This window comes from Solanum dulcamara, chromosome 2, assembly GCF_947179165.1.
Source record: "Solanum dulcamara chromosome 2, daSolDulc1.2, whole genome shotgun sequence".
NCBI lineage: Eukaryota > Viridiplantae > Streptophyta > Magnoliopsida > Solanales > Solanaceae > Solanum > Solanum dulcamara.
Genome location: NC_077238.1, coordinates 64,514,157 through 64,532,208, shown reverse-complemented (window position 1 = coordinate 64,532,208; position 18,052 = coordinate 64,514,157). Strand labels below are relative to the sequence as shown.

Sequence of the window (18,052 nt, the reverse complement as noted above, 5' to 3'; positions counted from 1 at the left end):
TTTGAATCGTGATAGGTTATTCGGTTATTAACCATACATAAAAATAAAAGTAATGATACATTCAAAACGGAGAAAATGACAACAATTCATTCAAAACGAAAAATAATTAGAACGACTGATATTATAGAACTTTCAATCACTAAATTTATTTTGAATAAAACTTCAAAATTTGCCATTTTTGCGTAAAAGGAAGAGACAATGACATTTCAAGTCCCACCAAGAATTGTCATAGACATTCATATACATGAAATCTAAGATAAATATTTTCGTCATGAGCATTTTTCCTTTCATAAATAGATTAAAAAATCAATTTTAAATTTAATTTTTTAAAATTCTTTATTATAAAAAACATTCATGTATGGATGTATTTGATACTTCTCACACGTATTTTTTTGGCTTTTTTTATTCAATAATTAATTTGAATTTATTATTTTGATGTCAAATTTATTTTTTCACTAAGTTTTTTGTAAAATTTATTATATATGCCCCAAATATTTTTTATAGATACAAAAAATAAATTACAATATATCCAAAAAATAATTAGTTTTAATTTTTTTGCCTTACTCTTTTTTTTTTCATTCACACTTTTCTTCCTCATATTTTTTTTCACCTAAAGAAGAAAATTGTTTTAAAAAATAAAAATAAGAAACTCAAATAAATAATCAAAAAGGTCAAAAAAAAATCACGTGTAAAAAGAATCATATATACCTCATTACCGCTGCGTGATTTTTTTTTAAATTGAAAAATTGATATAGAATTCAAAAAATATGTATACACATGCATATTAATTATGAATCAAGTTACTAAGACAAGCTATGAGTTGATGACACATTTAAAATTCATAAAGTTTAACCGCTTCTATCCTTGATTTTGGTTGGAAGTACAAATAATTGCTCTTAGCAGAAAATGCAGAAGTCATGAGCACTTTGGAGAAGCCATTGTATTTGTTATCCTTTTTTGCTAAACAAATCTCTGCTATTTTATTGAACATCTCATGCTTCTTTACAAAAGGTTGAGCTGCGTATTCCTCCAGAGGCATCCACTGCAAATATTAAAGACGAATAAGATAATTAAGAAATCTTTTTTTGGAATTAATGAAACTGAAAATTCTAGTTCAATAATCAAACTCAAAGCCAATCGATCATACTTAATTTCACAACAAAATCTCCCTATTAAAAAAAACAAAAACTAATAAATCTTTTAAATCATATTAAATATTATACTAAGGAAAATTAGTTGGTTAATTTCACCAGTGTACTTGTGTATTAGTAAAGTTATATAACTAATTTTTTTGTCTCGCTAAAGTCACTAAACTATGTGTTAATAATAAGTGTAATTTACATAAAATCTCATAATATTAAGAGTTAATTACATTATTTTCCTTACTCTTTTTCAAATTAGAAAAACCCTTAAAATTTATGAATTTCGGATACATCATTGGACTTCCGGATACATTATCAGACATCTAGATACATAAGGGAGAGATGTATTTGATAGGGGAGGGATGTACTCGAGAGAGGAATATGGATGCATTAGCGAAGGGGGGGTGATGTATCCGAGAGGTAATTTTTGAATTTTTTTACATGATAAAAAATTTAAGAGATTATGATAAAATAAGAGGTATATTTAAGTATTTATTTTTCATAATAATTACCCGGAAAGACAATTCACCGGAAAATCAAGTTTATGGTACCGAAAAATGAGAGTTAGACAATTATTTTTTTCAATTTTCAATTTTCAATGAGAAATGACACACCTGGGCATCCTGGATTTCAGAATCTTGCTTCTGGATCTTATAAGAGAGTGGTTTTAGCATGCAAACAAAGAATAAATCCGACTTCCCAAAGAATGATTTATGACTTTGCCTGTAATAATACAAATAATAAATTTTAGTCTAAATAATTAAATAAAGAAAATGAAATAATTATGAAATCACAATATCCTTAATTAAAAAATGTTCATCTATGAAAGAATTAAAAGGCACAGGGGGACTGATTACCTGAATGCAAGTAGCTCTACAAACTCTGCTGTGATCTGATGAAAATCATAATAAAGAAAAAAAGTATTAATTAAATAAAAGGAAATTATTTGTAAAGATGAAATAAGTAATTATTAGAAACTTAATTAATAGACATAATAAATAAATGTATTCTTTAAGTTGACCTCAATTAGTATTTATGTCCTTCAATTTTGATGTGCACAAATAAAAATATGTGTCTTATGAGGCATAATCCATGTACAACGCCACGTAGAATGTCACATAAGATAAATATATCTATTTAATTAACTTTATATAAATTTAAGTGCTTATTTATACGAGGGACGGCTCGATTTTAAGGCCGCTATGACTTGGGTTTGTTCCTCTTGGCTAAAGTTTTCCCTTTTTCATATCTCCTTTTTGGGTTAACAATCATTTCTTGTTGCTTTGCAGAAAAATAAATATTGTCTTATAGTTGTGTCACAAAGGAGTGATAGAGAAATATGTGACATACATGTGTTATATATATATATATATATATATATATATAGGCAACAAGTTCATTTCATTTTCTTTTTTAAAGTGTCCTCGTTCTATTATTTTTAACAATCAAATGGAGGGACATAAAGCTTAACCTCTTTTTATATCTTGGGACAAAAGAGATCCTATCCTATAAAGATTTTAATCCAATGATTTTTATAAAATAAAAATAATTATACTAATGCATTTAAACTACATTTGTTAATGCATATATAGAAAAGTATTCAAGATGGATCGAATTGCTAGGTATTAGTCTTCTTGCCTCTTCTTCAGAAGGTGAAAAAATTCAATTTATTCATCCTAAGAACCCCTTTAGCCATTTTCGGCAAATCAACTTCTTGCAAAAAAATCTCTGAATTTTGATTTTGAGTGGCGTATTTTGCTAAAGCATGTGTCACTTCATTCCCCTCTTTGTAACATGTTATAAGTTGTATAGATTCTGTATTATAGTGTCCACACTCTAGTTTAGGTCTGGTCCGTTTGGACGTGACGGGTGTAAAGAATTCTCATATCGGTAAAGGGATGAAAAATTGGACTCATTATATAGACTTGGACAATCCTCCCTTCATGAGCTAGATTTTAGGGTATGAGTTAGGTCTAAGACCTAACTGAACACTTATTTCATAAGGTCATGACTCGTGTACATCCTACTCTCTCCTAACTTGTTAAATTACATTGAGTAGTGTTATTATTATTCAATTTATATATATCATGCTAGAAAAGAATTAAGGTCTCTCTATAAAATTTGAGTTTAGTCCCCTAAACTTGTTGAGACGGCCCTGACTTGAGTACACTAAAAATTGAAAGACATAAATAGTACCAACTAAGATAAATTCAAAAACACATTTATATATTATGCCTAATTAATATTATTGAACTTACTCCAGCCTCTTCATGTACTTCTCTTACAGCAGCATCACATATATCCTCCCCCTGTTGTTTGGAAACAATTAAATTGATTTAGTGAGAATTAATTTGTTGCAATGTAAATATTAAAGGGAAATTTTTGCATATAGTCACTTAAAAACATCTTAATTATGCTCCTTAGCTATAGTTTTCTAGTTACAATTCTTAGCTATAGTTATAGCAGCGTTTGTATAATCCGCGCAGTATTTATATACGTTTGTATAATTCGCAGTTTTTATATAACGTTTGTTTCACTATACAATTCATGCACAACGTTTATATTTCACTATACATTTCATGCACAACGTTTGTATAATTCGCTATACAATTTGTAGTGTTGGTATATTTCTCTATACAATTCGATTCGGGCACAGCGTTTGTATAAATCGCGCGAATTATATAAAACTCAATTGTATAATCGCGCGAATTATACAAAATTCAAGCTGTAACTATAGGTAAATGCTTACCGCAAGCCATAATTAATTCTTATTATAAGTATATTAGCTAATTAACTAGTATATATTTGTTTATCCACATAATTTTCCCAATATTAAAGGATTCAAAATCATAAGTACCTCATCAACAACCCCAGTAAGCAGTTTCCACACCCCTGTGCCCTTGAATGTCCCATTTTTTTCTTGGACTACTAATACCTGTACAAATATTAACATATGTCACCTATTCAATATTGGAAACATCTTTTAAAAATTAAACACATTACCTAAAAAATTCCTATGGTCCCAAATTATGTCAGTCGTTTTGGGTAAATTGAATTTGTTCAAAATATTTTATATTTGCATTTATTTATATTTTCAAATTCACCAATATTGTACCTATTAATAGAATATTAATTAAGTGAGAGATTTAATTTACAAAAGAGATAAAAGAATAATTTTAACAAATATTAACATATGTCACCTATTCAATATTCGAAACATCTTTTAAAAATAAAGCACATTACATAAAAAAAATCCTGTGGTCCCAAATTATGTCAGTTGTTTTGGTAAATTGAATTTGTTCAAAATATTTTATATTTGCATTTATTGATTTTTTTCAAATTCACCAATATTGTACCTATTAGTAGACTATTAATTAAGTGAGACGTTTAATTTACAAAAGAGATAAAAGAACAATTTTAACAAATATTCTTATGATTAAAGAGGTGTGCAAAGACGTTTAAAGACTGATAATGTGGTTTGGAAGTAGTATTATATTGGGGAAAAAAGCATAATACATAAATATGATCTTTAATTTGACTTCATCTAGCAACTATGACCTCTAACTTTTCTAGTGCACAAGTAGACACTTTAAGTATTCAAAACTTGAACAAATAGACACATTCGTCATACATAGCGTCCTACATGACAATTTTGTATCCTATGTGGCTTCCTATATGTATTGTGTCACGTAGGACATGTGTGTCTACTTGTTCAATTTTATACAAGTTTAAATGTCTACTTGTGCATATCCAAAGTGGAGGACATAAATGTGAAATGATGTCAAGTTAAAGGGCATATTTATGTATTATGCCTTGAAAAAATCATACCACAAGCAAAACTTTAAAAAGTTGTTTTCACAATTTTCACTACAAATCACTCACAAAAATAATTAAAAAAAAACACTCTAATTACATTCACATCAAAACAAAGCTTGAATTTTCAAATATCATTTTCAATTTGAAAATAAATTTCTTCTTAAATTTTATAATTTTTATGTTCAAATGCCTACTAAGACTTTATATTACATCCCATAAATTTATTATATTTAATAATTAATTGCTGATATAATATTTTAATTACAAGTGATGACACATTAGGTTCTATTATATATATTCCTTGTATTTCAATTTATATAACGTTTACTTGAAGTATACATACGTAATTTTAAAAATGGAAACTTTATGACCATATTGATGCATACCTCTCCATTATCATTAATAACAAGTGCCCCAATACCAACTCTGTGAGAAGCATTTGCAGGAATAGTATGAGGAGTTTGAGGAATCCAGTACACCAGCATCAAGTATGTTGCTTCTGCATGGTGATACCAAAATCCTTCCTGCACACCAATAAAAATTAAGTTTCAACACAAATCAAATGACACTTTTCAATTTTTGAGAGTCGATTTGACAAATTTGTAAAATTAAATAGGATTAGATCAATTCAATATTTAAAAATTTAAATTTAACTATTCAACAACAATAACATGCTCAGTGAAATTCGATAAGTGAATCTGAAGAGGACATGTGTGAAAGTACATTTATCTTGTGAAGGTAGAGAGACTGCTATTAATTCATACAAGCTAGCTGAGGGTACAACAGTCCTTTCAGGTTGTAGGTTTATATAGTTAGTTAAGCTGTTAGTTAATCTGTTTTAAGGTGGCTAAGAAGCCAGTATCTTCGAACTTCCTCCATATTTGCTTTCTTCTTTTCTTCTTGCATAAATGGGATAAACCCGTGCTTTTGCCACAATAAACAACGATTGTTTCCGATAAATTCTCGATTCAAGTAAAGCATATTAAAATAGATATAGCAAAAAAATAAATTTCAAATCTCAATCAAAAGTCATATAATAATTTGAATCTTAAAAAAATGAAAAGTATCGCATTTATTGAGACTGACTAGAGAGTCGTGTTTTGGTTTTGTGAGTTATTGAACCTTCTTTATTAGGTTAGCATTTACGTACCTTGACTGCATCGTTAACTAGGTTGGCATGTTCTATAGGCAATTTAATCCAAACACCCTTCTTTCCCTGAAACAAAAAATAGATATATTGTCACTTTAATTTGACCAAGGCATATATACATTTGAAAATTTTTGATAATATTATACATAAATTATTTATACTCTTTCCGTGACCCTGTTTAATTAAAAAAAAAAGAAAAAAAGAAGATTGTTTCAACATACGATCTTATAAGGTGTTCACGATTTGGATAAAAATCGATTAAAATCGAAAAATCAAACCAAACTGATTAAATAAACCAATTTTATTTGGGTTTGATTGGTTTGATTTTCGATTTTTAAAAATCGATAGTATTTAATTAGGTTTTGGTTTTGTTTTAAAAAAATGAAGAAATAACCGAACCAAACCGTTAAAGTATATACATATATTTATTATTATACATACATAATTTATTATTTTTATAAACAATTTTAAATATCTTATATATGTTTTCTTCAACAAATTTTTATAATTTATTTATGAAAGCAAAACCATTCAAGACGTGAATATTTATTTTATTGATTTCTTGTATGTGAGTGCCTATGACAATTCTTGGTGGGACTAGGAATGTCACTGTCTCTTCCTTCTAGGCCAAAATGATGAATTTTAAACATTTATTCATGGTAAATTCAGTGATCAAAAATTTTGTAATGTCAATCGTTCTAACTATTTTTTGTTTTGAATGAATTGTTACCTGTTTTTTCCTCTTTTGAATGAATCATTTCTTTTCTTTTTTGTGTATGGTTAATCGAACCGAATCAAACCGAAACCAATCACAACCAAACTGATCAATACATATTATATTTAGTTTGGTTTGGTTATAATAATTTGAAAATAGATTAAATTGATTTGATTTTGATTTTGATTTTGATCAATAACTAATCCAAATCGACCCATGAACACCCTTAACTATAATGATTATGAGTTCACATGAATCAGTCACTTTTGCGATCATATATTTAAATTTTTTAAATTCTATTAGACATATAGTAATATATAGCTCAAAAATACTCTTTTATTCTGATTATTATTCTAAATTACTTAAAATTTTGGAAAGAATACCTGATTTGTCCATTGTGAAATGGAAGTTCTAAGCATAGCAATGAATTGGATAGATTCCATTGATTCCTTTATGTGGACATTCATACCTCCATATGCATCTTCATCAGCCTCAAATACTTGTTTCTTATCCTCCATAACTCTATTTACCATCCTTCAAATATAGTTGAATTTGTTTGAACACTTGGCTATGATTATCAACAACAAAGTAGACACCAAATGGGAACCTAACAAGCTTTATATATAAAGACACGAAAGAACGCTACAAAGGCATGCAGGCCTCTTCGATTTTTAATAATTACATTACTATCTGTTGACCACTATTTTCCTGTTCACAAATAAATTAAAGCCATCAAAATAAGTTGACCACTATTTTTCCTGTTCACAAATAAATTAAAAGCCAGTATGAAACTTATTGGAGAGAAAAATAATAATAATAATAATAATAATAAGCCATCAAAATGGGAAGCGGTCTTACAAGTTGATCAACTAATTTTGACCCAACTGTTTTTACATGAAAGGGTCAAAAATGACGTTAAATTATGAAAAATTGAACAAAAATATTTTATTAAAAAATGTGTTGGTCATTAATAGTTTGGTCCATTGCTAGTTAATTGGATAAAAAACATTTTCCTAATATATATATATATATATATATATAATAGAAATATTATTTTTAAAATTTAAAGATTGTAACACCCCGTACTATTCATGTCTAGACCAAGTTCAAAGAACGGAGAAAAGTTGAGAGAAGTGGATTGTCAGTGGTCCATGACCCTCTCTACGGTCAGTAGAGAGTTTTACGAGCTGTAGGAGGGGCTCGTGGAACCCCTAGACTCTTAGCCATATTTCAAAAGGGACAGATCAGTCCTACGAGTCAAGTCTACGACCCGTCGTTTGTTATACAATCCGTAGGAATTGATCGTAGAATCTTTTGACACTTAGTCAAAATTCAGTGGTCAAGGACCATTCCTACGATCCAAGATGACTAGCAGCAAACCATTCTACGACCCATAGGATCGATCGTAGAACTAGTTGACACATTTCAGTAGCTACTGGAATGTGCATTTAGATCCTACGTAAGGTCTACGATCCGTAGGAGTTTGCATGACCCGTCAAGGGGTCCATAGACTCCAACCCCTCGTTTCTTCGGTGAAGTCCACAAGGAACTTTGACGACCCTGTAATCATTTAAAATTTATTAAATATAAATTTATAAAATAATTCGGATATATTAAATTCATGAATATCTTAGTCCAAATAACATTATGAATTAATATAATTGGGTTAATTATTTAAGTCCAATAAATATGAATTTAATTAAAGTCAAAATTAATTGATTGGGGCTATAATAGATGAGCCCACTTTGCTAAGCCCAATATCATCTCACTCTAGATGCCCATTTTGTTGCCCCGTGTCAAGTGACGTGTCATGCCTAGTCAAACAAAAAAGGCAATAGGATCATGTCATGCCACTTAAATCTAATGGGCCTAAGAAAGCATGTTCTTATTACTACTCCGCAATGTCACTTAAATTTGATTGGCCAAAGGAAAGCATGCTCTCATCATAACTCTTCTATTCTATCACTATAAATAGGGGTCCTCATAATTAAAAAATGAGCCCAGAATTCTAACAAGAAGCCAGAAAGAGCTCGTGGATCAACACCCCAAATTTATCTACAAGCTACAAGTTCAAAAATTCAAGCATTCAAGAATTTAAGTTCAAAAACAACTCAAGATCGAGACCGCCAGATTCATGAACAAGCTCAAAAGCCCTTGAATTGAAGTACAAGTCATGATCAAGTTCAAAAACAAGTCCATATCAAGTTTATCAAATCCACAAATCAAGATCAAGACTACGAGAATCAAGATCAAGCCTTAAAGCCCTTGAATTCAAGTACAAGTCAAGATCAAATTCATCAAGACCACAAGATTCAAGAATAAGCTTACAAGCCCTTGAATTTATATTTGAAAAGACGAATAAGCGAATTCATAGAGATTGTAACACTCATATATTGAAATCAAATACTACGATTGTTGCGATCATTTTTAGATCCTGATTATTATTTTATCGACGTAAATTTTATTGTCTACAGACCCATCTAAGGGTCTACGACTTGTAGAAAAATAGTCGTAGACCTATGTGTGCAATTTTCAGAATGTCCAAGTTTTGGACTTAGGCTTATATGGCCGGTCTCCTACGGTCCGTAAAAGTGCTCGTAGATGGTCCAGACTCATTTTTAATGAGGGTTAGTTTGGTCTTTTTTCACCTTTTCCAAACTGAACCCAAGCTATTTTGGGACTAAAATTAGTCCATTATCAATATCCAAAGGAGCTTTTATCTAATTAACACTTAGAAACTTTTGAGAGCAAAAATTGGAGAGAAAGAAAAAGGCTAGAGTTCAAGGTTTTCGAGCAAGATCTTCGAATTTCGACTAGATAATCGTCATTCCAGGTATGTAAGGCTATTCTAATGTTGGACTAAGCTCTTCCTCGTGCCCTACATCTTCATAAAGTTAAGTTCTTTGAGTTTGAGTTTCAATTCCAATAAAGTTAATTCTTGAGTATCTATATTATTCTTTATTGAATTCTAGTATGTATATTTGATGATACTTTGATGAGTTGAGTCTTTGAGATTATGGATTCATGTTTGCATTCACATGAACCCTAGTTGAGTTTTGTATTAAATATATTATACATTGTTTGACTAAAAAGGATGATTATTTTCACTAATGAATTAAGGAAGAGTTGAACATGAGTTGAGTTGAAGAAGTCTCTTGATGTCTATTCTCAAACATAAGTATTAATACATTTTAAACCTCTACTTTTAGATTGAGTTGAGAAGTTAATGTATGCTTTTTAAATGCATTATTGAGATAAGATGCTACCTATCTTTAAGAGAAGAGAAGAGATAAGAAAAGATGAGTAAATTGATGTAAAAGTCCAATGAGACTAGATGAGATGTATTTTGAGTATTTCACTCACTTGATGTATATGAGCATAATAAGTATTTTGGGAGTAGTACTGAGCACCGATTTGGGCAAGAGTTTAAACCTCAATCTCCATAAACTATGTAGCCAGCATATGACAAAAATCGTGTCGTTCATTCGGGGGAATCCTCATACTCTCAAAAGAGGACTTTTATATGGATACAGTGACATGAGGTCCTTTACCTTGGCAAGGTATTGAACGGCAGTGGCAGCGATAACGCTTTATTGTATTGTCACTAGCTTATAAGTGATGGCTGTTTGTCAGACAAAATTCCCAAAAGTAAACGTTATTTTCACTGAGTTGCATTGCATATTATATTTTATAAAGCATTGTCTTATTTTATACTGCATGTTTTATCTTGAGTTGAGTCACTTCAGTATTTATATTGGAGTGCTCATGATATGTTTCCCTTTAGCCATTTTACATACCCTACATTTCATGTACTGGCGTCATTCGACCTGCATTATTTTATGATGCAGATACATGTGTTAGAGATCAACAACAGAAGCACCGTTGAGAATATCTTCTCTAGCTTTTGGTGGAACCTCTTTGCATTCAGAGGAGCTCCTTCTTTATCAGTTTTCTTTATTTATATTAGTTCCTTGAGATAGTCATGGCTTGTCTCGGCACCTTCTTAATAGTTAGTAGAGGCTTCATAGACAGTGGAGTGGAGTTAGTATGAGTCTTTCAGAGTTTGTTTTAAAACTATGATTTTCATTATTGAGTTATGACATTGAGTTACATTTTTAATTCGAGTACTTTAAATTATTATTTAAAGATTGATGAGAATGTTTTATGAATGCCTACTTGAATTACTCTTTTCATGAGTTGAATCTTCTATTGAGTGAGTTAGTCATGTCAAGAATTCGCTTGGGACCAATAATAGTTTTCGAGTGTCGGCCACGTCCCGAGAGTAGATTCGAAGCGTGACAAAAATCTCTCAAGAGTGAGTTCTCAAGGTCAACAATGGAGGAAAAGGAAGAAATCACGTTTTTGGAGAAATAAATATTCTACCCAGGTCCTTACCCTTCACGAACGTGGTCACTACCCTGCGAACGCGAAGTAAAAACCACCCAACTCTTCACAAACGCAGCCAAGGCCCTACAACCGTGAAGGCTAGACAGTTTGACCCTTCGCAAACGTGGTCAAAGCTCCACGAACGCGAAGGAGAGCACCATATAGCAGTAACAAATCTCGTGCACACAAATCAACTATGTACTTCCAACAAGTTCGACGTTTCAGACTCATTAGAACCATCAAAACACGAATCTGAGGTTCTCCTTAACTCTACACCCATTAAAACCACTACTTACTAAATTTCACCAAACAGACCACAAATGCCCTTGAGACCTCCAAAAACTGAACCAAAGCCTTACATAGTTCTAAAACCACCTCGTGAATTCAAGAAATCAACGGAAATCAAATTTGAGCGTCCGAACTCCTAATGTTGACCAAAGTCAAAGTTTGGCCATAACTTTCACTAAGACACAACTCAAGGGCTCAAATCACCGTAAAATTCTTACAACTAAAAGCGACAACACTCCTAGACCAAACTTTGTATTTCAGAACTGATGGAACTGACAGAATTTTATTTCGAGATCTGCAGCTCCGGATGATGACTAAAGTCACATATTTCAACTCAAAAGCCTCCAAAACTCCAAAAGTTCTAAAAATCTCAACTTTTCGATCCAATTTCAATTCTAACATCATATACTTATCAAATATGACTCAGAAAAACTATCAAGATGGGTAAACTTATAATTTTCCAAGAATTTCTAAAATTAACCTTTGGGTCATTACAATTCACATCATTTCTAATACCATGTATAATAAAATTCACAACCTTCACTACTCCTTATTTTTGTGATAATTCTTCATATGTTGAATTTGACTAATTCATCATTTATATTTTAATTTCTCTACTGTTGAATTACATAGTTTTAATTAAATATTCTTTTAGTCACTTGAAAATTTATATTTTTTATATACTAATTAAACTGAAGATAAATTTAGGGGTCGTTTGGTAGAGTGTATTAGAAAAAATAATGCATGTATTAGATTTGTGTGTTAATAGTACCTTGTTTGAAATACTTTTTCAGCCTATATATTATTAATGCATTAATTATAAACTCTATTTTGTATTGAAGCGTGTACTACTAATACACGAAAATCCAAGGTGTTAATAATGAAATGGGTTTTAATGCTTGTAGCATAGTTACAACCCAATTGTCCATACTTCCTCTCCACAAATGTATCTTTGAAAATAAATATTTTAAAAAAAAATTATATAATGCATGCTATTTTTAATACATCAATCCAAAAAATGCATAATTAATGCAAGTATAACTAATACAAATATTGTTAATACACTCTATTTAATATTATTATTATATATCCAACTGAATGACCCCTAATATTTAATTTATCTAACTATTGGATATTTCATCCATAGGGTAGTCTTGTATTCTATTAATCCATTGTAGAATTCGGACCTAACAATTAAGTAAGAAGAGATGGGAACGACAAAACTTATGAATGCAAAAAATTCTATTGAAACAGGAATCTTAGTAATTCACTGGTCGAAATGGCGGAACGTAACAACTTCGAGCAATATCAACCACACTTCATGACTCAAGCGTGTTACCCGAAAATGAGAAATTGATATAAGAATGTTAATGATTTGCTCCTAAATCATTGCATAGTAAGTTGCAGTAATTATGGGAATATCCAACATGAGTGTACTATAAATGAATTTTTAGTCAGATCTTGATGTGTATAAGCTTCGTGCAGACTTCAAATCTTGTATAGCTGATATTTGTTGGAGCTGTAATAGCATTTTGTTTCCACTATTCAATCAATATTTTTTGTAGCTTGCCTTCAGCTAATGCCCCAGTTCATGGTGGTTCTTCAAAATTCTCACATAGCTCACATTTTCTTCTAAATAACCAGTGTTGTTAAGATGAAATGCCTATATTTACACTTGTATAAAACTTAGGTAAGTTTTAATTCAGATTTTGGACTCAAAATTTCTTGCAGAGAAGTATGAAATAAGAATATACAGTTAGGAAAAATATATATTTTAGCTAGGAGTGCAACTGTAAAATCATTAACCATATTTTTATCAATTCTTTAACATAGAGCATTAGAATAGCAGGATGGATACTGCAATACTTGATAACTATTCAATGATGACAATCGTCAAATCAATAACTCCTAAACTGGTGTGAGGCAACAAATTCAAAGACATAACTCATTCAAATCTTTAGGAATATTGTAAAGATTGGGGCCTTAGAGATTGTTGATGAACAAGAAAATAGATATCTACCACGATGATGCCGATAAAGTAAAAAGTACAAAACTATGAAAGTACAAATTAAAAAGTCAAAGAGGTCTTAAATATACTAACCTTGAAATACCCCGGAAATCTTTATTTTCATTCACTATTTTCATATTGTCAGGCTAAGAAGGCATCGTTTTTATTGGATGACAATAGTCGATATAATTCACGTTGCCTATCCCTTTTTGTCAGCATGCATTCATTTGGAGGTTTGAACTTTCTTATCATGATGTCTATCCAACATCATTGTGGCTGCAACCCTTAATATTTCTCTAAATAAAAGAAAGCCTTGAAAAACAATTGAAGCAGAATTTAAATTATTTCTTAACTACACAAGTTCTATTTTATGGGCACATATCTCAAATAGAAACAACTTAGCTAAACATATATATACGTAATTAATAGATATAGGCAAAACATATTACCTTTTAATTCAAGAGTGTGTGCATAAATAACTGCAAAGTTCTAAATGGAATAAAGTAAGCAAATCTATTTCAAATTTTACAGCTATATAGGAGTCGCAAAAGACAAATATACCCTCATATGTGATTTTATTTCCAAGAAGCTGACGTGTTGATACCAAACTCCTCCACTCACTCTTCTATAATAGTAAAAATTAGGATACAATACTCTTTTTATTTATAAAAGGGATATGTGATTTATTAATTTGACAACTTAGGATATTCGGATACTTTTATGAGCTATGATTTGCTGATTTGGTAAGGTTGTGTAAGATTTAAAAAAACTTTGATAGTTTTCACAAATTGTAGGATTTTCATGTTTATGAGAAAAATACAACTTAAAAAATTCAAATTACATGTGCAAAGAAAATTTAACATAATTTCAAATTAGTAAGTCGGAGATCCTTAACAAAATATCGTTTATCTTTTTTACCTTTAATAAATAAATTTCCCATTGAACAAAATTATTTTTCCTATTATTTACTCAACTAAACTATAATTTTTAAATACTTTTTTATTTGAACTAGATAAAAAATCTTAATGTTTAGAACTTTGAATAAGTATACTCCTGCTTCTCCTTGAAATAACATGATTTCAAATTAGTATGTCGAGGGTGCCTAACAAAATATCGTTTAGTTTTTTACCTTTAATAAATAAATTTTTCATTGGACAAAATTATATTTCCTAATATTTATAACTTTCAAATCAACTAAACTATAATTTTAAAATACTTTTTTATTTGAACCAGATAAAAAGTCTTAATATTTAGAACTTTGAACAACTATACTCCTATTTTTGCATATCTAGTTTTTGTAAAAAGTGTGAAAAGAAAATGATGAAAGATGAGAATAATATTTAACCACTTTTTATATACCAAAATGATTTTGAACAAAAATGCCCTCAAAAGTGAATAATTATTTCATCTGGCCAATTCATTTTTAAAAAATATGAAAAAATATTGTGTTTTTTATAAATATGATAATAAAATATTTTAAAGTCTCAAAAGAATGTTGGCGGCTGAGAAAATTTGAAGCTGCCCAGTTGGACTTCGTCAAGTCAACTGACAACAGCGGCTCCTCAAAAAAAATTATAACTCATTTCTGCTAATAATTTTATTACAAGCCATAATTCATAAATATATTCTTTAATTTGGTCTCAATTGATATTTACGCCTTTTAATTTTGATGCGCACAAATAGACATTTAAACTAATATAAAATTGAACAAGTAGACACATGCATCTTGCGCAACATAATACGCGTACGATGCCGTAAATTGCCACGTAGGACACCACATAAGACGCATATGTCTACTTGATTAATTTATACAAGTTTAAGTGTTCTACTTGTATATATTCAAAATTGAAAGGCATAGATGGACGTTAGCTAAGGCCAAATTAAATAATACGTTTATGTATTATTTAGTGATCTCAGATTTTATCATTAAATAAAAAATAAAAATTATTTTTTGAAAGAGATTAATTCCTTGTTTTATTTCATTAAGCTCAATAGTTTATATACACAAATACAAGAGTATAATTAGGCTATAATTAAGGAAATTAAATATCTCTATATTAGAAACTAAATAATCTAAATATCTTTATATTAGGAACTAAATATATACAATCTGTTACAATCTGTCAGAACATATTTTTATATATTCTAACACACCCTTGCAGTCGAAGTGGGAGGTCGCCGAATGCTAAGACTGTCCCGAAAATCCTCAAATAACACCAATGGAAGGCCTTTGGTGAAGATATCTGCAATCTGATAATGAGAGGGGACATGTAATACTCGAACCTGGCCACGAGCCACCTTTTTCCCATACAAAATATATATCCATCTCAATGTGCTTAGTGCGTTGATGCTGAACAGGATTACCAGCTAGATAAATGGAGCTAACATTATCACAGTAAATCAAAGTAGCCCGTGGAATAGGAGAATGAAGTTCCAAAAGCAAGTTTCGCAACCAACACGACTCAGAAACCACATTGGCAACTCCTTGATATTCTGCCTCTGCACTCGAACGGGACAAAGTAGCTTGACGTTTGGCGGACCATGAGATCAAGTTATCACCCATAAAAATACAATAACCCGAAGTCGAACGTCGTGTATCGGGGCACCCACCCCAATCAGCATCAGTATACGAGACAAGAGTGGTTGTGGAAGAGGGATACAGGTGAAGACCATAATCCAAAGTACCTTGTAGGTAGCGCACGATGTGCTTGAGAGCGTTCATGTGCTCATCTCGTGGGTCATGCATGAATAAGCATACATTTTGCACATCATAAGTAATATTCGATCTCGTGAACGTGAGGTATTGCAATTCCCCTGCAAGATTTTGATAAAGAGATGGGTCTTCAAACGGTATGCTCGTAGTAGACCCAAACTTCAACTTTGGAGAAACCGGAGTAGGAGATGGCTTACACGATGACATGCCAGCTCGGTTAATGATCTCAGCCGCATACTTCCTTTGAGATAAAAATAAACTACTTGTATGACGAGTGACAGCAATGCCCAAGAAATAACTCAATGGGCCCAACTCATTCATAGCAAATTCGGAGCTAAGAAGCGATATGATAGACCGGCGGAGCACATTAGAGGAAGCAGTTAAAATAATATCGTCGATATACAATAAAAGATAAGCCATAGAAGTACCTTGACGATAAACAAACAAGGAATGATCGATCTTACTGTGAGAAAATCCAAGGGTACAGACATAATCAGCAAATCGCTTATACCAAGCCCGTGGAGCTTGTTTTAGCCCATAAAAAGATTTCTTCAGTAAACACACATAATTAGATCTATCAGGATCCCCGATAGCCCAAAGGTCGATACATGTAAACAGTCTCCTTGAGTTCGTCAAGTAAGAAAACATTTTTTACGTCAAGTTGATAAATCGGCCATGCCATAGAGAGAAACAAACTAAGAACCGTACAACCAGTCGTCGGTTTGACAACTGGACTAAATGTCTCACCATAATCCACGCCAACCTGTTGGGTTTTACCATCACCTACAAGACGAGCTTTATGTCGCTCAAACGAAGCATCAAATTTTTTTTTATGAGCAAAAATTCGCATACAGTGAATAACATTAACATTTGGAGGACGGGGCACCAATTTCCAAGTCTTATTTTAAATAAGAGCATTATATTCATCATCCATAGATAATTTTCAATTCGAGTAACGAAGAGCATACACAGGGTTACGGAGTAGAGGGGACTTTGAGGAGGATGTAAGAAGGTTGAAGGACCTCTTAGGCTTATAGATCCCATGTTGACTCCTAGTAACAGGACCGGTGGATAGACTAGAGGGAGAGATAGAAGTGGGTGGAGGAGGAGAGCTAGAGGAAAGAGCGGAAGAAGACGTTGGGGCTGACCCAGCAAGCAGCGAAGGAGAAATCTGCCTAGGTGAGGAGGCAGAGCCGCTGGCTAAGCATGGCGGGATGGGCAGCAGTGCGGGAGAAAGATGGTGATCCGACAGATTTGTGAAGGTAGTGAGATAACAAACCATATAGGAAGATGATCTATCATCTAAAAATTGGTATGTGTGAGATTTTGAGGAGTATGTAACTTGGAAAAAGAAAATTACGTCTCATCAAATATTACGTGAGGACTAATGATGATTTTTTGAGATGACAAATCAAAATATTTATACCTATGATGATGTGACGGATATCCCAAAGAACACACAGAATTGACCGAGATTGAAGTTTGTTTATGAGTGTGGAGGAAATGAGAGGATAACATAAACACACAAATACACGAATATGGGAATAAGAGGGATCCTTCTGATAAAAAATGTGAATAGGAGATTGATAGTTTATCAGTTTATGAGGAAGGATGTTGAGAAGATAAATTGTCATTTGCAAAGCATTATGCCAAAAGTAAGGAGGAAGGGAAGCATGGTCCAATAAGGTACGAATAATGTTATTAATCGTATGAATTTGTCTTTCAGATTTTCCGTTTTGAGGAAATGTGTGAGGACATGACAATTGAAACGGCAAACCATTGGCTCTACAGAAGTCCAAAAGAGGCAATTATCAAATTCCTTGTCATTATCACA

General features: G+C 31.4%; 2 protein-coding genes across 2 annotated transcripts; both read right to left on the bottom strand.

The window, feature by feature from the left end:
• Positions 1-793: 793 nt before the first annotated feature.
• LOC129876364 (nudix hydrolase 2-like) lies at positions 794-7,431 on the bottom strand. Its single transcript, XM_055951782.1, has 8 exons — positions 7,207-7,431; positions 6,109-6,174; positions 5,345-5,482; positions 4,000-4,077; positions 3,401-3,451; positions 2,000-2,034; positions 1,757-1,865; positions 794-1,042 (listed from the first exon to the last, which is right to left on the bottom strand). Exons 1-8 carry the CDS (start codon positions 7,354-7,356, stop codon positions 833-835), a joined length of 837 nt encoding a protein of 278 aa, XP_055807757.1. The 5' UTR covers positions 7,357-7,431; the 3' UTR covers positions 794-832.
• Positions 7,432-15,711: 8,280 nt separating this feature from the next.
• LOC129872271 (uncharacterized mitochondrial protein AtMg00810-like) lies at positions 15,712-16,866 on the bottom strand. Its single transcript, XM_055947195.1, has one exon. It carries the CDS (start codon positions 16,864-16,866, stop codon positions 15,712-15,714), a length of 1,155 nt encoding a protein of 384 aa, XP_055803170.1.
• Positions 16,867-18,052: the final 1,186 nt, after the last annotated feature.